The 20,614-nt window shown below is 38.5% G+C and overlaps 1 protein-coding gene across 10 annotated transcripts in view; it reads left to right on the top strand.

The window, feature by feature from the left end:
* Rbm6 (RNA binding motif protein 6) overlaps positions 1–20,614 on the top strand; it is a 99,800-nt gene that overhangs the window by 31,867 nt on the left and 47,319 nt on the right. For 6 of the 10 annotated variants that reach the window (NM_011251.3, NM_029169.3, XM_017313216.1 and 3 more), the window contains one exon: positions 7,985–8,058. The exons of 3 other annotated variants lie outside the window; for them this stretch is intronic. In NM_011251.3, coding sequence (NP_035381.2) covers positions 7,985–8,058 — 74 coding nt within the window. Of the gene's footprint in view, positions 1–2,563; positions 2,658–7,984; positions 8,059–20,614 lie in introns of those variants that run through there. One more of the 10 variants, XM_030244143.1, reaches the window with a different exon arrangement.

Raw genomic sequence — 20,614 nt, 5'->3', positions numbered from 1 at the left:
AGTAGTCTTCTGTTTATTTTCCTTATTTCATCTGTTCTAGTGTAGGCTCACAACCCTTATATGCATAATTGCAGGGAAGCAAATTAGAGATACTCATAAAATACCAAACTGATGAGTTCTGTGTAAACCAATTTCTTTCTTCCAATGTTAGTTTGATATAAAATTAGAGATTTTCTTAATTAATCCCAGCACTAGAAAGGCAGAGGCAGGCGGATTTGTGAGTTCAAGGACATCCTGGTCTACAGAGTGAGTTCCAGGACAGCCAGGGCTATACAGAGAAACCCTGTCTCGAAAAACCCAAAAAATAAAAAAATATAAAATAAAACAACTTCTATACCTTTCATTGTACTATTCCCATTGATAGGAATGCAGATACCTGAATCAGTTCTATTACTTCTCTTTTAAAATCCTGTATTTCCAATTTAGTAAAAATAGGTAAGTAGGACCTATTGAACCAAGTTTTCTACAATTTCTATCACTCTTGTCTTTTTTTCTCACTTTCTCCTCCCACCTCCACTCCACCCTTACCTGTGAGTTTCTCAGTGTAGCCCTGGTTGTCCTGGAATTCACTCTGTAAACCAGGTTGGCCTTAGAAGAGGCATGCATCACCACTACCGCCTGGCTGTGTCTGTCTGCCTTTCTGATTGACTGAATCTCAACCTCTTTCCCTCTCCCATCCCTCCCTTCATTCCTCCCTTCCCCCCCTCTCCCTCTCTCTTCCTCTCTCTGTTTTTCAAGTTAAGGTTTCTCTATATAGCTCTGGAACTCACTCTGTAGAACAGGCTAGCCTCTAACTCAAGAGACCCACCTGCCTCTGTCTCCTGAGTTCTAGTATTAAAGATGTGCACACTATGCCTGGGTCTATCATGGGCATTTTACATTTATAATACTTGGATCTACAGACATAATACCTTTGTTTAGAGAAAAGGTTTTATTTAAATTAGATTTTAATAAAATAAACACTGACTTTCACAATCTTGTAAAATCTTTGAGAGAAAGCTCATTGGTTAGGAGTGCTTGCATACCGTTAGTACCAGCACTCTGGGGGGGGGGGGGGCAGCCAGAGTTACATAGTGAAAACCTGCCTCAAAATGAGTGCTTCTGTACTTCCAGAAGACTCAAGTTCAGTTCCCAGCACCCATGTTGGTTACCTCATTATTGCCTGTCATTCAGCTATAGTGGGTCTGATGCCTCCATGGGTGCACATTAATACACATACATAAAGGGGGGGCAATAAAAATGAAAACATCCTAATCTTCCTCTTACATTTCATAGTTGGCATATCTATTTTTCGGTTTTTGAAAGTTAACCAATAGTCTATTAAATAGGAAATTAATCTAGGCTAATGTTATTTGAATTTTTCTAGATCAGTTTGAAGATAGGGCTACCTATCTCATTTACCTAAACAAATTTTTGTTAGGAATGTTGGCCTTTTGTAAACTGACAATTGTCTTTAACAATTTTGGATTGAGTTTGTTGGCATTGTGGAATCAATCCTTGCAGGGATAGACACCAAAAACTAGTTTTTGAGTTGGGGTGGATATTACTTATCGGGTCTCTGTTTTCTCTACCTTACCCTTCCAAAAACTATCTAATTAGTTTTCATAGATACTTTTTGATAACTAAATGATTAATGAAGATGGAGAAGATTTGAAATTATATATATGTATATATATAAATAATATTTGTGTGTGTATACACATATAATATAACACAGGGCATGTCACAGTGCTTATGTGGTCAGAGGAACTCTGGGAAGTGCTTCTCTTCTTCCACCATGGAAGCCCTAGGGTTCAATTTCAGATCATCAGACTTGGTAGTAGTATCTTGCTTACCAAGATGTGAAAGTATTACCTTTTTAAAATTTTCTTTCCCTTGTTCTGTTCTCATCCTTCTTAGCTACCAAGAAAAGCATAAGGAATATTTCTAGAAGATTTGTGTATTTAGGTTAAAAAATAGATTCAGGTTTGCTTATTTTAATAGTTACGTAAGACCTTTTAGCCTACCAAGATGTCTTCCCAGAAGGCCACCATTAATAAAAAGGTAATAAAGTAGATATCTTGTTCCTTCCTTTGGTAAAAATATGTTTGTGGAATTGTTTACCATCTTGAGTCCAAGGAATTCTGAATGCAGGATTCATTGTCAGGTTTCAGAATATTACTTCTCTAGGTAAAATATATTCTGTGACTATTAGAACTTTTCCTGTTAACTATCAGATTAATTCTGATAATTGTAAAATTTGGGAAAAAAGAAAATTCCAGGTTATTTCATTAAGGCAATACAATCATTTTAATTTTTTATATTCAGTTGTATTGCATTCATCCATTTTCAGATTTTTGTATAATCACCTAATGTTGCTTGAGTCCTGCCTCCCACTCCTGCATCCATACCCCTTTCCTTCTCACTGAGTCATCATGGAGGTGGGGATAAGACTTGGCTATGGCTTCATTTGGTTTCTGATTCCAAGTTTCTCTGAGTGTGAGAATTTACTGTGGTTGGTGGCTGTGCTTCTGTTGTTTAAAGTGCTGTATTTTTCATACATTATGGCCCTTAAATGCAAGCCAACCTCTTCATCTGGTGTCAACCAAAGGAACACTGATCTGTTGCAACGCTGGAGGAAAAACTGGCAATGTTGGATTTACCTATATTGAAAGATGGTATGTTGTTCTTCACCTTGGGCTCTCCAAGTATAATTTTGACAGTGCATGGTTTTTATCTTATATGCTGATTTTTGTCTCTAACTTCTGAGTTAGATTCAGTTTGTATTTAATTCCAGTCTTTTTTTTTTGTATAAATTTTACATAATTATCCAGAAGGATATATTTATTTTTAATCTTTTATATGTTACATATTTCCATATTGCTACATAATTTTTATAGCAATCTTCTATAATAAGAATTTCTAGTTTTTGTCCTTTCAGAAGAATTGTGGGAGCCAATGGAGTCACTTACTGAGAGTGAATACTTTCTAACTTGCTTATTTAGCCCAGTCAATGATTCACTATACATATTACAATAGGAGTAACCATTGTGCTCATTTGTTCTCAGGCATGTGGGACTCATCCTGTATTGGGGCTGAATAAATTTAAAATTAAGATTATCAAAATCAACCTAGCATCTTCTTAAAGAGTGAAAGGCTAGGACCTGGAGACACATGATTGTAATCCTAGCTACTCTGAAGGCTGAAGCAGGAGAATAGCAGGTTTAAGCAGCCTGGGCTATACAGTAAGGTTTAAAGTTAACCTAGAATCCAAAAATAGAGGCACTCTTCTGTAATCCCAACACTCTTTAGTACAGTTGGGAGAATTGCTCCAAGTTTGAGGCCACACAGGGCAATGTAGCAAAAGCCCCGTCTCAGAAAATAAAATGTGTAAAACAAGACAAAAGAAAAAGAAGTCAGCCTGTGCAATTTAGCCTTGTCTATGAATAAAAATACCAAGTGGGTAACCCTGAAATTAAGTACATTCAGGAAATACTATGTGGACTCAGCAGATTGTGTTTATATGTTTATGTGCATATACATGTAATAGTAACAAAAGAGACCTTGAATTTTAGAAGAAATGTCCGGGTGGGGTATGGGAGAGAGGTGGAAAATTACATTATTGTATTTTAATTTTTAAAAAATTTTGAGTAACGAGCTAGACGGTGAGGTGGTTCATGGGTAAAGGAGCTTGCCACGAAGCGTGACAATCTTGAGTGTCATCTCTTGAGACCTACATGCTGAAAGGAGAGACAATGATTCCCAAAAGTTGATCTCTGAGCCTGACGATAGAGATGCAAACCTTTACTCCCAGCACTGAGGAGGCAGAGGCAAGTGCATCTCTGAGGTCGAGGCCAGCCTGGTCTACTCTGCACAGTGAGTTCCAGGACAGCCAGGGCTACATAGAAAAACCTGTTTCAAAACAAAACCAAAAATAAAGAAAAAATAAAGTTGATCTATGATCTCTCCATACATGTAAACACACAAGCCACACACACATGCATGCGCACTATAGTTTTTAAAAAGTATATAGAAGACTGAGATTAGATTGATGGTTTAATTGTAGAGCTCTTACCTATCATGTTCCAAAGTTCAATCCTTAATACTGAAGAAATGAAGAGATACAGTAGTATGGTTAATATTATCCCTTTGAATGTGAAGTGCTTGACTTTAAAAGGCTTTGTGCTGGTATTAAAACTAAGGTGTTTTTGAGCAAATTACTTTTCCTGCCTTTGTTTGTTTTTCCATCAGTTAAATGAATTTAATAATATATACTTCTATAGTAGTCTTGTGGGGATTAAACCAGTATATATAAAATAATTTTGTAATAGAACCTTATTTATAATAGATACTGTGTAAATACTTAGTGTCATTGTCTCTGGCAGTTTCTGAAAATCGTTATGATATAACTATGAAGTTTGAATGCAGAGACTATTTGGGATCAAGATTGGGCACCTTAAAAAAAACCTATATAATTAAAATTTAAATATGCTTTCTTTTGCTAGCTACATTTTAGGGCAGAAGAAACTTGAATGATAGGCTTGTAAACTTAATGTTATTATAAAGTTGATATGTACAAAGTGATCATTGTTCCTCTTGTAGTCTATGTATTTTCCTTTCCAGTGACTTTAGTATCAATACCTGCTTGTTTCCTTAGCCAAGTATCAATTGTCATGAATCAGCTTGTTTGTTCTTCCCACACAGCCTTTGCATTCCTTCAGGCCACAGTGTTTTGACCTTTTGGGTGGCATAGCAAGGAAAATGTAGGGCTTTGCAGTCTGGTTTTAGTGTCTGGTTTTTGGTGTTTTTTTTTTTCCTTCTTTCCTCCAGCTCCCCATTTTGTCAGTTGTGGAGAGAGTTTGTTCCCATACTCTTGTGAACTCCTTTGATAATGTTTTCAGTGGTAATCAAAGCATTCAAAAGAACATCGGTTTGATCTATTGCTCTTCCTTCTGATTATGGACATGATTTTGAGTATTTGCAGTAGAAATTTGGTGATAAAAGGTATCTATGCTCCTGGTGTTATTCTTCATTGCTTTCAAAGTATGTTTAGAACCATCTACAAAATGTAGAAAAATATATATATGTATATGTGTATATGCATGTACATATATGCACACACATATTATATATCATATATGTACACACACACATATATATGATATATATATATATGATATATATCAGACTGAATTTGTTTAGGAAATTCCATTTGAACTGAATAAAAAACAATTTCCATATTTAACAGTTGCATACAAGTATGTATACCAAAAGCCTTGTGTTTCTTCAAAGATTGACTAGTAAGAGAAACCTGACTTGTAATAACTTTAAGCAAGTTGGAATTGGCCAAAACTATGAAATAAGGATAGAGAAATTTGTCTCTAGATAGGTATGGTGATGTACACTTTTATTCCCAGCACTCTAGAGGCAGTTGCAGGTGAATTTCTGTACTTTCAGTAACAGCCTTTTTCACTTAAAGAGTTCCAGGATAGCCCGATTTACATGGGTGAGACTTTCTCTTTAAAAAAGAGGATGTGGGTCCTTTAATTTCAGCACTTGAGGCAGAGGCATGCAGATCTCTGTGAGTAAAAAAGGCCAGCCTGGTCTATAAAGTAAGTACAGGTAGCCAGGGTTCTTTAATCCCAGCACTGGGGATTAGTGGATCTCTAAGAGTTTAAGGCCAGCCTGGTCTACAGAGCAAGTTCCAGGACAACCAGGGCTACATAGAAGAACCCTTGGTGGGGATATTTGTGCAGGGGTCGGGGGCAGCATAGGACTCTCTCTGAGATAATGCTGAGGTTTTTAGAAGCTTTTGGTTGTTCTTTTTTTTTTTTTTTTTTTTTTTAAAGTTAAAAATACCTTAATTTTTTATTCCTGGCACCATTACCACAATTTACAGGGCAATATACCTGATGTAATGAAAAGAAAAAGACAAAGCTACAACAGATAAAAGACCTCAGGAATGTAAATCTAATTGACACTACATTGCATTAATCAATAGCTGTACTTTTCGCAAACTGTGGCTATGACAGTCCTGAACAGAAGGGTTTCCTGTTTAAGCTGCAGTAACTTTTCTGACTATGGATCATCGTTCCTTCTGTGGCAGATTTTTACAGTTCCTCTAATGCATTTGGGACGACTGTCTCAAAGTAGCTTTTGGTTGTTCTTTCTGGTTATTTCCTAAACTTAAAGCAAGAATATACACTATTTGTAGTTAAAAGAGTTACCAGGTCTAAAATCATAGTTGTTACCATAAAACATTTAAGTCCATTTATACCATGTAACAAGGAATCCAACCCATTTTACCAAATTTGGTATGTTTATTTTTTATTTTTTTAGAAAGAATGGTTAAAATTTGTGATCTCATGTGTATAAATGTTTTGCCTGCATATATGTCTGTATACTATGTGTGTATGTACTTGGTGCTTGTTGAGGTCAGAAGACATCATTGTCTGTAGTTTCAGAAGTGAGACACCATGTAGGTACTGGGAACTCAACCTGAGTCCTTGAGAAGAGCAAGATTATGCTCTTAACTGCAGAGCCAACCCTCCAGCCCTTATTTTATTTTCGAGACAGGGTCTTACAATTTAGTCCAGGTGGACTTTGAGTTTTAGTTCTCTTGTGTCAGCTTCATCAGGGCTAAAATGATAGGCATATGTCACCAGGTCAACTTCTCTCTGTCTTTTTGCCTCTTGTTGGTTGCAAATTTTGAATCCAGAATCTTATACAGCACTGAATTAGACTCTAGCCATTTCCTTTGTTTGTTTGTCTTTAATGCTTTTTAAGACAGTTTTTCTATGTAGCCCTATCTATCCTGGAACTCACCCTGTCCTTTTGATACCTCAAGGAGTATCGGGTTTTTTTCTTGTTATGTCTACTTTATATTTAAAATTTGCATAGGTTTTATGTTGTATTCGTTCCCTCTATTTTATTTTTTCATCTGAATAAATCACATCTATTTTTTCTGTTCCATTTGCATACTATAATTTCTAGAAGTTTCTTTATCTTGACAGGAGTGAAGGAAACATGGAAGCCACATGTGGAACATTGCAATAAGTACATCTTCCTAGTTATGTGGTAGCAGTACCAGGAACTATGAGGCAGGCTAATGAGGAGAGTTTAGTAGCCTGTAAATCCCATGACTTCCTAGTTTCATGGGTCATTAGAACCTCAGGTCTGAGCTGCAGACATTTTTCAGTGTTAAGGTGAAAGGTATTTTATGACAATACCTAGAGTTATTGAACATACATTGATTACTAACAACTGCTATCTTTCCCTCTGCTTGCTCTACCATCAGCTTTTTGCATGTAAGCACAATTTTGGATCCAGTTATTCATATTTATGTTTTATATCTTATTTTTTCATAAAGTTTTTATCTGGCTTATGACTTGAGTGTGAAACCAGGGGAGGGAGGGGGGTGGTTGTGGTTGAAGTGGATTGTTCCTGTCGCCCGCCAGGAATCCTACTGTGGTATGCAGATGTTGCGTCATTTAGTCAGTACTTCTTTGAAAGTGGTTTCTGCTAGAAGAATGGTGACTCTTGCACAGCTTTGGAATAATTGCTTTTCTTCCTTCTCTCTGGATACATTTTTTTCAGATACTTTCCTGTTCTTGTTGACTGTATTTCCAGAAGATTCAGCCTGTCTTTAAAATGTTTTGGGTCTCCACATGAACTTTCTGTGAAGTTACTCAGTTCTGTGGTACCTTTTCTTGATCAGCAGTGATAAACAGTGATAAACAGGGCAGTGATAAACAGGGCTTATAATCTTCTTAGTTAATAGGGAGAAAAAGCCATTTGGAATGAATCCCAACGTTCAGAAACACACAGACTTTTCCTTCAGTACTTTTTTTTCTGTTTGAGGAAGCCCTTTTGCTTAGTATAGAGGAGGGAGGGAGTGAATGGGAGGGCTTGTGTTTAAGGGGTTCAGAACAGGGGATATAAGTGTGTCTTTTATGTTTGCAAGGCACTAACACCACTCCCGTCTGTATTTAAATGCTGTCCCCAGGTTACGACTATGGCTATGTCTGCGTGGAATTTTCACTCTTGGAAGATGCCATCGGATGCATGGAGGCCAACCAGGTTGCTTTATACTTCGGTCAAATGATGCTGAAAGGATATATATTTTCATATATGGGGTGGGAGGGTTTCAAATAATTTCACTTTGGAAAGGTACAAGAAATCTTCAACTTTAGAGTATACAATACTTCCAAATACCAGTTGTGCAAAGAAACCTTTTTGAAAACTGAGAACTAATGGACACAGAGTACATTTTAGAAACTAGGTTCCGGATCCAGTTCCAGATTGACTGGGCTCCAGAGACTGTACATGGAAGTATGACATATCTGGAGTGTTCCCTCTACGGTGTGATAAAGATATGTGGGCTCCTGATATAAATGATCCTCAGTTATGGAGGCTCTCTAGGACAGTTGATGGTAATACACAGACTTAGTTCCTTGAAGGCAACTAATGATGATTTTTATGGCACTAAGGACCTACCTACCTGTGTTCTGTTTGAAAGAATGCCATTGAGGAGAAAAGAGGAATGGATAGTTTGTGCCCATCTCATTCATTCCTGTTCTTTGCCAGTTATAGTGTTGTCTTCAGGTTGTTGACTGCTTATAGTCAAAGCTGGAGAATCTTGAGTTGAACTTATTGTTTAAAGTTTTAGGAGTTACTCAACTTCCCACCATTTATTGTCATCTATGTCTAATTGAACCCTGACTAGTAATTTGAGAAGAAATTACTAAATAGAATCCTTCTTGTTATGTTTTTTCCCTTGGGAAAATCAATTTGCTTTGTCTCAGGTCCTGTATCCTGAGATAGGAGAGCAGCACAGGGATGTAGTTTGTCTTGTGTGTCTGCACATACAAGTGCACGCTCACGAGTGCTTGCACAAGCATCAGTGCAGCACAACAGAAGGATCTCCCCAAAGGAGATTCATTATATGTAATCTTTTCTGTAGCCTAGTGCTTTTTCATCAGCTTTGTTCAACTCAACATGACTCATGACATTTACTGTCCCCTGCCTCCACCCCACCCCACCCCTTTTTTGAGACAAGGCCTCACTATGTAGCCTGGTCTGGCTTGGAACTTACAGAGACACACCTGTCTCTGCCTCCTGAGAATCAGAGGCCTGCGTTCCTATGCCCAGCTTTACTGTTCACTTCTTTTTGGGGAAGGGTTTTCCCGAATTGGAATGGTTGTAGTATTGTGGGTTGTTTGTTTGTTTTGTTTATTTATTTTAAGGCATGATCTCAATCTGCAGCCTAAACTGGCCTAAAATTAACTATGTAGCCCAGGGTAAATTTGAAATTGTGGTAGTCCTCCTGCCTGTTTAGGCTTCAAAGTGCTGAGATTATAATTTTGAACTGCTGCCTTAGTTTGGTTTTTATTGATGTAACAAAGCACCATGACCATAAGCAGCTTCAGGATGAAAGGATTTATTTTAGGCTAAGGTCATAGCTCATCATGAATTTTGAAGTAGGGTAGGAAGTCAAGCAGGAACTAAAGCAGAGACCATAAAGGAATGCTACTTACTGGCTGGTTGCCCATGTTGGTGACTTGCTCAGCCTGCTTTCTTAGACTGCCTAGGACCAGTTCCCTGGGTGTGGCATTCCTTCCCATAAGCTGGGCCCTCTTAAATCAAATCATAATAATTAATAATAACAATAAAGGCCTAATAAGTATTAATTATGAGAAATTGTGTTAATGTCTTATTTTGTAAACAAGATTTAACCATCTTACCATTGTCTCACTGTCAGTAGTTGAAATACAAGTGGGAGGAACTTGACAGATGCGATCTCTTTCGTACTATTCTTTCCTAAGAATGCTGGGTTCTGATTGTTTTGTTGGTTTGTATTTGTTTTGTTTTTAAATGACAAGTTCATTAAAAAAAAAAAAAAAAGAACAGGTTGACCTGAGAGACTATAGTAGACCAAGCTGGCCTGGAACTGTCAGAAAACCATATGTCTCTGCCTCCTGAGGGCTAGAATTAAAGGCCTGTGCCACCACACCCAGCTTATCATTGCCTTTTTTTGTTGTTGGGTTTTTTTTGTTTTTTTTCGAGATCAGTGCTGTTTTTAATCTTCAAGAGTATCAATATTGCCTGGGGAAATTGCTCAATAATTGAGTTTGCTTGGCAAGCATAGGGCCCTGGTTTCAAATCCTAGCACTCAAAAAGTACTATATATTAAAAGATTAAACATTATCTTTCCCTCCTCTAAAGCATCTAGTCCTTAAAGAGTGTTGTCAACTAGAACTAGGGCATCATTCTTTACAAACTCGTTCTTGCTCATAATTCGTGCTCCTAAGTTCTGTTAGACCTGTGCCTGGAAAAATGTTCATTGGTGTTAACAACATTCAAGAGAAAGTAGTTTTAAGAAGCCTGTTACTCTCCTCAGCTATTCTGTCAACAGTTGTAGGGCACTCAGGTCCCCTAGTAATTAGGATATTAAAATAAAGCCGGAGCAGCACACCAACAGAACACCTCTTAAGAGGTGTGGGAGCCCCTGTGATAAAGTGCCATGAGGTGCTTTGTTCCAAAGTGCAATTAAGATAGTCCTCTGTCTGAGCATGGTTGTTTACCTGTAATCCCAGCACTTGAGAAGCCTAGGGTGATAGGATTTTTAGTCCATTCCAGACTACATAGTAAGAGTCTGTCTCAAAACAAAACAAACCCTCAAACCAGCTCTATCTTTTCCTTTTAGGACCTTAGGATTCTATACCTAGAAAGGAGACAAGCTTTACCTGGGTTGGCAATGATAGCTTGTTAAGTAAAGGCACTTGTTGCCAAGACTTGGGAACTGACTTCAATCCCTGGGACATACTCCCCACTGCAACCCATGGGATAGAAGGAGAGACAACTCTTCTGAGTTATCCTCTGACCTCCATATGGATGCTATGGTGCATCCCTAAATTAAATATTTAAAAGTACATCTTAATATTCTTTACAGTCAACCTCATTTCCTAGACTTTTATTCCTCACCTGACCTATATAGAATCCTCTCTTGCTGAACCCCATAGTCTTCATGATTAGAACAGTATTCTTTTAGTAGCCTTTTTCATACCTCTGGGTATATATAAATCATCTTGATGGGAAACATTTTGATGAAAGAAACATGACATCTCCAGGAAATCCTTTGTACTTGTACAACATGAAGAAGGAGGAAGAGTCAGGTCTTAGTTCTTAGAAGTTGGCTTACCTGTGGCAAATGTTTTAACCTCCCTTGGTCTAAAGTCCTACTGTTCCTAGCATCTTGATGTGCTTTAATAGTATTTGGGGGATATTCTTCACTCCCTTTATTCCCAAATAATTGCAGGGTTGTTCTACGCCTGTTCTAGCATATTTTAGCTCCTGAATAAATACAGAAACCTAGTGTTTATTAATAAGCTGCAAGCACTAAACTAGGTAGCTTCTGACCCATTCTAATTCTCTACAGCTTCCTATTTCCTAGTCACATGATCCTTTACTGTCAATTATGGTCTTGCTCTGGCTTGCTGTGCTCCATTCGTGTCCTTATAGGGACTTCTCCTGGTCCCTACACATGGTCTCTTCTTCACACTTTTCTTCTCTTTCTCTTTTCCTCTCTCTCTTCTCTCTGTTTTCTCCCAACCCCTATCCTCTTCTTTCTCTCTCTCCTTGGTATTCCCTCACTGTGCTTGGATGCCTCACCTCCTCTCCTATCCAGCTGTAGGCTGATCAAGTCTTTATTAACCAATCAGAGATGATGGGAAACAAGTGTAACATAACATTGAGACTGATGATTGAACACACAGTAGTCAGGACTGCAACTAGATAGATATCTGGGCATAGAACTCAGCATCCTAATACTCAGTGCACAAAACCATCTCCCAACAATGAACCCCAGTGTGGATTGAACATGGTCATTCGTTTTTGAGTGTTGTGTGCCAGAATGCTGAGGATTCTTCAGGGAACAGAACTATATAACTTAATTTTAGACTATATAACTTAATTCTAATGGAGAAAAATAGGACAAGTAGGTTGACAAAATTAAAAATAGCACAATATGTGGTAGTGCTGAGTGCTATTTAAAAATGAAAGTGACTATTGAGAGAACCTATGTAGTTAGATAAGCTGAGTGATTGCATTTGAAAAGTGGTTCTTGACTAATCTATGCAGAATATGTGATAGAGCAACTGGCGCCTAGTGAACATTGAAGTTAGATGAACTTGTCTTCTCCAGCTTCTCTGTCTATCAAATGACTTCTGATCATAATTCTAGCAAAATAAAGGAGTTTTTGGTATCTAGATTTAGATTAAGGACCTTAATGCCACATTAGTTATGGGACTTACATAGGACAAGAATGCAAAGAAAGGTCTGATTCCCTAGAGTACAGAAAATGTTTGTGGAAGATTGTCTCTGTCTATCTAGTTTCCTTTTTCCCAAGTTTTACTTAAAGTACTAGCAAATTGATAGATCTCTGATTTGTCAGAGATCTGCCGAAAGCCTCTGAGCAGGGCCGGGTTATGTTTATGGATAGTTCTAAGCTCAGGTTTCTATCAACTGCTGTAAATTGACTTTGCTGTTTTCATGACTTTCTGCTGTCTTAATAAGAAATCTCTTTATCAGTGATTGATATTTGTAGATCTAGGGGATGGAAATAAAGGAGGATTCAGCTGGCTAGCTTTGTGTAATATGGTAGATTATGCATTTGTGAAGCTGCTCAAAATGATAACCAAGGCCCCTCTAGCCTCTTCTCAGTGCCCACATCCAGAAGTAAATGGGAACGCTCTCTGCAACAGTATTGTGACTAGGGAATCCCGTCAGAGTGATAAGTCAGTGTCTATCTGGAGAAACCACTTCAGCAAATGTGAAGATGTGAGTTTATTAGCTTGTGCCCTCATCACCTTTGACTAGATGAAATTTAGCAACTTTGTGAAGTAGGACTTTCATTTTTATCCTTCATTGAGAATTTTTTGTTTTTTAAGGTAGGGTTTCTCTATTGTGTGGTTCTTACTGGTCATTCCTTAATTGCTACACTTGCATTTAATATTTATTAATTCATTTATTTATGAGTTAGGGTCCCACTGTGTAACCTTGGCTGGACTGTAACTCACTATATAGATCAGGCTGGGTTTGACCTCGTACAGATCCAGTGCCTCTGCCTCTTGAGTGCTGGAATTAAAGGTATGCACCACCAAGACTGGGCAGGAAATGAATTTGTTTTGTTTTTGTTATTGTTTTTGTTTTTCGAGACAGGGTTTCTCTGTATAGTCCTGGCTATCCTGGAACTCACTCTGTAGACCAGGCTGGCCTCAAAACTCGCCTGCCTCTGCCTCCCAAGTGCTGGGATTAAAGGTGTGCGCCACCACTGCTCGGCTAGGAAATGAATTTCTAACAGTGTCATATACCTTCTGTTTTCTTTGTTGTCCAAGTTTAGTACTGAGGAAGAATATCATGTGCTTTTGTTCCGTGTACTATTGCACTAAGATTTTGAGAAGTATGGTGTTCAGGTATTGAGCCCTTTCCGTGGTTGCATGAGCTAAACTCAATGAAACCTTTGCTAATTGTTCAGCAGGAATTTTCAAATTTGGTACTGTGATGCTGCCTGTTTCTGATCTTTTCCTAAGAAATTGTTTCTCAGGATTTTTTTTTTTTTTTTTACTGATTTTTGTTATTTGTTTTGTTTATTTGTTCCCTGGGAGGGGGTCATTTCAAAACAAGGGTTTCTTTGTGTGGCTCTGGTTGTCCTGGTTCGCACTGTAGACCAGGCTGGCCTCTAACTCAAAGTCTATCTGCTTCTACTTCCCAGGAGCTTGGATTAAAGACATGTGTCACCACTGCCAGGCTCTCAGCATGTTTTTGTTTGCTTGTTTGTTTTTTTGTTTTTCTGAAAAAGGGTTTCACTGTATAGCCCTGGCTATACTGGAACTCACTGGCCTCAAACTCAGAAATCTGCCTGTTTCTGTCTCCTAAGTGGTGGGATTAAAGGCATGTGCCACTACTACCTGGCAGGCTTTCAGCTTTTATATGACACAATTATTTTGACTTTCTAAGGTACAAAGAAAGAAGCTGCTGTTACCACCTAACATAAAAATTTCTTCTAATGCTATTTTTTTTCTTCTGTGAGAAAGGAAGGCTGTGAAATATGTGTTTTACAAAACTATTTTCCTGCCAACAAAATTAAGAGTTTGGATTATTTGAAAAGACTAGCGTGGCTAGGGTTTCTGTGAAGGTCTATTCAGGAAGCCAGGTCTTATTTACTTTTTGTGTCTTAAAATATCTTAATTTTTAAACAAAATAAGACAGGATGTGTTTATGGGTACCCATGCATGTGTAGATGCCAGAGGATAGCTGTGTAGAGTTTGTTCTCTCTTTGCACTTTTACTAGGGTTCCTGGAATCAAACTCAGGTATCAGGAATGGGCTGCAGGTGCCTTTACACAGTTAATTGTCTCACTGGTTCAACAAATCTTTTTTGTATTTGAACCAGGGCCTGTTTCAGATCCAGGCTGGTTTCAAAGTTATACTTTTCTGGCTGCAACCTCTATAAGTGTGTATATTATCATGTCTCTGGAAAACCTTTCTTGAAACAGTTCTCACAATGTGGCCTTGGTGGGATTATACCTCCCTGTGTAAAGCAGGCTGTCCTTGAATTCACAGAGCTCCTCTACCTGTCTCTGCCACTGGGACCAAAGGTGTGGGCCATCATTCCAGACCTAAAACAAAATCTTAAATGTGATTTGTCCTTGTGATTGAAATTGATGCTGTGGAGAAAGACTTATTTGTGGTGACCCATCAAGGAAAAAGTAAAGACCCAGATTGTTGGATTCCTAATCAAGTTAGTAATAATGACGTAATGTAATCTGAAACATTTCAGAACTTCAGTCCTGTGCCTGTCAAGAAGCAAAGGCAGCAAGAGAACCATTATCATTCCCAGCAACAAAAAATTCATCTGTTTAACTCTTCATGTTGTAGTTTCACCTAACAACTCTCACCTCAAAACATTTACTGAGAAAAGTTGTGGTTTCCTGGACAAAACACTTTTACATAACTTGTGTTTAGGTCCTAAATTAACTGTGCCCGACTTCTTGGAAACATCAATTCCAATACCGTTTAGATGTCCTCAATACAGGTATAAGCAGAAACATGGGGAAATGCAGAAAAATAGAGTGTAAAGTAAGAGTTATAAGGTTCTTGTTCTTAGGAGAATTGGTATATTCAAGCCAAAACACAGGCTGAGGTAGAATCCAAAATCTGTGGCTTCTTCAAGAGAGTTGCCAGCATATAAAATCTTAATTTGTTTTTAAAAAATTACACTTGTTTTATTTATTTTGTGGAGTGTGAGGGAACACCTGGATGTGTTTGAAGATCAGAGGACCTTTTGCAAAAATCATTTCTCCCCTTCCACTGTGTGGGTGCTAGGGATTGAACTTAGATAGTCACGCTTGGTGCCAGATGCTCCCACCCACTGAAACATCTTGTTGGATCTAGTTTGTTTGTAAAAATATTTATTAGTTTTGACTTTTGAAGTAGATTTTTGTAGCTGGGCAGTGGTGGCACACGCCTTTAATCCCAGCATTTGGGAGGCAGAGGCAGGTGGATTTCTGTGTTTGAGACCAGCCTGGTCTACAGAGTGAGTTCCAGGACAGCCAGGGCTACACAGAGAAACCCTGTCTCGTAACACACACACACAAAAAATAAAATAAAGAAATAGATTTTTGTAGCCCAGGCTGGCCTCCAGCTTATTGTTTAGCCAAGACTGATATTTCACTGTTGATTCTCCTTTCTCTATCCTTTATGTGCTGTGATTGTCAGCTAAGAAAGTCTGTTGTTGTTGTTATTGTTGTTGTTTTTATTTTATGTGAATGAATGTTTTGCCTGCCTGTGTGTTTGTGCAACACATGCATGCCTGGTGCTTGAGGAGGTTAGAAGAGTGTGTGGATCACCTGGAACTAGAGTTGTGGATGGTTGTGAGTCACCATGTAGATGATGGGAGTCAAGCCTGGGTCTTCTTTCTGCAAGACCAGTGAGTGCTCTAAACCAGTGATCCATCTCTCCAGCCCTCAGCTAAGTAAGTCTTAAATTATAGCAGTTCCTGTATTAGTGTCATGTAGTATGTTCTAAAATAGAAATTAGTGGCATTTCTCAGAAGTGGAATGCATTTTTTTGGTGGGCAGGGGAGGGTGGTTGAATTTGTGGTTTGTTTAGTTTTTCTTTCAACACTATTTCTCTTTTTAAATAAATTTTTATTTTATGTACATTGGTATTTTGCCTGTGTGTATGCTTGTGTGAAGGTATCAGAGTTAAGACAGTTGTAAGCTGCCCTGTGGGTGCTGGGAATTGAACCTGGGTCCTCTGGAAGAGCAGTCAGTGCTCCTAACCACTGAGCTATATTTCCAACCCCTCAACAATAGTTTATATTTAGGCTATTTGTTGAAATTGTTGGTCAGAGTACTGCTATATGGCCTCCATATGTCTTCCAGTGCATTAGCTCTTGAGAAAAAATTTAAGTTTTTTTCAAGTGAAAGCAAGGGACGAACAAACAGTGCAACATGAAGTATGGTCAGACCACAGTGAACATGTAACCTGTGCCTTTAAAGCTCTAGGCCCTGACAGCCAGCCTCTAGCTTTTCTATAGCTCTGGCTCTAATTCTACTAATTACTTCTTTTATTTGTTTGTTTTGTTGTTTTGTTTTCCAAGACATAGTTTCTCTGTGTAGCCAATATATAAACCAGGCTGCCTTGAAATCAGAGATCTCTGCTTCTCAAGTACTAGGATTAAAGGCATGTGCCCCCATGCCCAGTTTGTATAAATAGTACTTCTTGTAAATGTCCTGGACTTGCTTTGCAACCAAGGCTGGTCTCAGACCTACAGAGATTTGATTGCCTCTACCCCCCTGAGCGCCAGGATTAGAGCTCTTTGTCACCATGCTTGGCTTTGTGAATAATTTTGCTATGCATAAATCATGACTCATTTTTATGGATTGAAATAATTTAGTTTTAATTTGTTCTAAATTGGAAAATGCTTAGTGTATATTTATCACATCTCTTTGATCCAGTATATATATATATATATATATTTTTTTTTTTTTTTGGCTAATGTTGAATTTCTATTAAAATAGTGTTTGTAAGGTACTAGTTTTCTTTTCTTTTTTTTTAAATAATGTTAGTTTTTACATTGTTTGGTTTTTTTTTTTAAGATTTATTTATTTATTATATGTAAGTACACTGTAGCTGTCTTCAGACACTCCAGAAGAGGGCATCAGATTACATTACAGATGGTTGTGAGCCACCATGTGGTTGCTGGGATTTGAACTCCGGACCTTTGGAAGAGCAGTTGGTGCTCTTAACCACAGAGCCATCTCACCAGCCTCTAGTTTTCTTAGTTTTGTAGGTTTTAGAACTTGATTGCGTATGGTGTCTTGGTTTGTTTTCTGTTGTTGTGATAAATACCAAGACCAAAAATAACTTGCAAAGGAAAGGATTTACTTCATCTTACAGATTTCAGTCTATCATGAAAGCATTCAGGGCAGGAACTTGGAGACAGGAACCAAAGTAGAACCATGGAGTAATGCTGTTTATTGGCTTGCCTTTCATGACTTGTTCAGTTTGCTTTTTTATATAACCAAGGATCACTTGGATGAAAGTGCACTATCAAGAAAATTTCCCACAGACTTGTCCTCAGGTGACCCCAGGTTATGTCAAGTTGACAGAACCTGACTAGCTCAGATGGATATTGGAAAAAAACAAAAAACAAAACAGAGAGGGCTTGGCAGTTAAGAGCACTTACTGCTCTTGCAGGGAACCTGGGTTCAATTCCCAGCACCTACATAGTGACTCACAAGCATCTGCAACTCTCCTTCTAGGAGATCTAGTGACCTCCTACTGACCTTCTCAGGCACCAAGCACACATGTGTTGCATAAAATACTTATACATAAAATAAATGTAACAAAAAATTAATCGGAAAAGAAAAACTAAAAATATCATTTTGATTATGAAGCCAGTGGTTAGACATAGACATAGCTGAGTTTGTGTTTTGATGGTAACTTTGGCTTATGGCCTTATAAATGCGTTATGATAGAATCTTTAAGGACTTGGGGTTGTGGGGCTGGAGAGATGACTTGGTGGTTAAAACAATAGGCCACTCTCCTAGAATATCCACATGAAGGCTTAAAGCTGTCTTACTTCCTGTCCTTTGCAGGTACCAGGCATACACGTGGTACATAGACATACATCAAATACATAAATTAAAAGAAAGAGAGAAGGAGGGAGATGTGGGAGGTGATAAAAGATCTTCAAATCTAGTAGAGATTAAAATTTAAATCTAGCACATGCCTTTAATCCCAGCACTAGGAAGGCAGAGGCAGGTGGATTTCTGAGTTTGAGGCCAGCCTGGTCTACAGAGTGAGTTCCAGGACAGCCAGGGCTACACAGAGAAACCCTGTCTCGAAAAAACAAACAAACAAACAAAACAACAACAACAACAAAAAGATCTTTAAATCTTTGGGGTGTGTTGGATGGTAGTGATGATGAACTCTGTCAGTTCTTAGGAAGGGAATTACAAAAGCATCCCCACAGCATTCTCTGCTGCTTTGGTGAAGGATTCACTCTTACACACTCTCCTTCCATAGTGTGGCATCTTTTACTTCCCTTACCAGAGGTTGAACAACTGGGGCTGCTTGATCTTGAACTTTTTGCCTTGTAGAACTGCAAACTAAATAAATCCCTTTTGGTTTATAAGTTAGCCTGTCTCAATCATTTCATTATGATAGCAATAAGCTTTCCAGTACAGAAACTTGATACTAAGACTACTTTCAGATAGTGTAAACTTGTCAGTCACAGCAATGTTAGAATTCCACCATCAATACTCACTGGTGGTTTTTTTTGTGTGTGTATGTGTGTGTGATATTAATTTGGTTTTTGTTATTTTATATATGTTTGCAAATCAAAGCCTAATACATGTTAAGCAAGTGGCCTACCACTAAGCAAGCTTGCTTGCTCATTCTATCTCACTCCTTATATATCTTGTTTTTCTTTTCTTTCTTTTTTAAAATTTTATTTCATAGATGGGGTTCTCACTATGTAGTTTTGGCTGTCCTGGAACGTGTTATGTGACCTGTCAGCCTGGATTCTCCTGCCTCTACCTCCCAGGTGCTGGGATTAAAGGCCAGTGGCTATGTGCCTGCAATGTTTTCTTACTGTTTGTTTGTTTGTTTGTTTAATTTATGTGTGTGTGTGTGTGTGTGTGTGTGTGTGTGTGTGTGTGTGTGTGTTTTGAGGGGGGTGGGGTGGGAGAGGGTGTTAGTCAAGGCTAGGAGTCACCATGAGATTTCCTGGTGCTGGAGTATGAGCAACCTCATGTTAGTACTGGAAACAAAACTTGGATTCTCTGCCTCTTAAACAGAGAAGAGCCTAGCTCCTCCTTCTTGCAGCAGGATCCTACTGTGCAGTTCAGGCTGACTGCAAAGTCTGCATCCTCTTGTCTCAAGCTCTGGGGTTCCACCTGGCTTCCTCTCAAGCACTGTTATTATAGGCAGTTCATACCCAGCTTTTTATGTAGCTGCTGCGGATCTATCTGAGCTTGGGTACTTGTGCTTGTGTGGCAAGCATTTTACTGACAGAGTCTGCCCAGCCCCTTTATGTAACTTTTGAGAGTTTGGTGGTTCTAGCAGGACAGCTTGGATACTCAAGTAGCCTTGGCTGGAGTGGTCTTCATTTGTTGAGGAAGTTGAAGTTTTTTTCTCTTGAACCAGTGGCATAGCTTGAGAAGAGACAAGTTAAAATAATGTTTGTAAAAGTATGTGACATAGTTGCTAGTATGAAGTAATTGCTTTATAAAATAGAAATCTTTTTAAATGCTGTTGAACTTGGAACTTACCGTTTTTTATTTGCCTTCTGGAAGTCACAGATGCACAAAAAGTGGTATCATGTTTTTATATAGCTGCTAGATTCTTTTCATTGTTGTTATTTTGAAACTAGAGCTTGCTGTATTGCCCTGGTGGCTGCAGTTTTCTGTCTAAACAAGGCCAACTTCAAACTCATAGCAACCCTGTTTCTACATCTTGAGAGCTAAGATTATAGACAGGAGCCTAGCTTCTATATGTTTGACAGCCATTGCCTGTTCTTTTAGGAATTGAGATGCTTAGATAAAACTTGGATGGATGGATGGATGGATGGATGGATGGATGGACGGACGGACGGACGGACGGACGGACACATGCATGCATAGGCATATAAAGACAAATGATCCTTACCATTAACTGCAATCCTAGCTGAGAATTTTTGGGGTGTAGGTGGTGGTGGTGGTGGTATGTGTTCACATGAGTTTATTTGCCTAATGTATATAGGCTAAAGGTTAACATTGGTATTTCTTCCTCAGTCACCCACTCTACCACCTTATTTACTTATTTGAGACAAAGTTTCTCATTAAACCTGAACTTCCCTGTTTCAGCTAGATTGACCATTGAGTGTGCCCTCAGGATCTCCCTGTCTCTGCCCCCACATTAGGTTACAGATGCTCACTGCTGGATCTGCCTTTTAACGTGGGTTCTAGGAAGATCTAAGTTCAGGTCCTTAGGCTTGAATAGCAAGCATGTTACCTACTGAGCAGCCTCAGAAGTGTGACAGTGTTTTGAAGTTATCATTTCAAGTAGTTCTTTCTTCTCATAAGTTT

The sequence above is a fragment of the Mus musculus genome, chromosome 9, assembly GCF_000001635.26.
Source record: "Mus musculus strain C57BL/6J chromosome 9, GRCm38.p6 C57BL/6J".
NCBI classification, from domain to species: domain Eukaryota; kingdom Metazoa; phylum Chordata; class Mammalia; order Rodentia; family Muridae; genus Mus; species Mus musculus.
The sequence above is the reverse complement of the archived record's forward strand: the minus strand, read 5'-3'. Positions and strand labels throughout refer to the sequence as shown.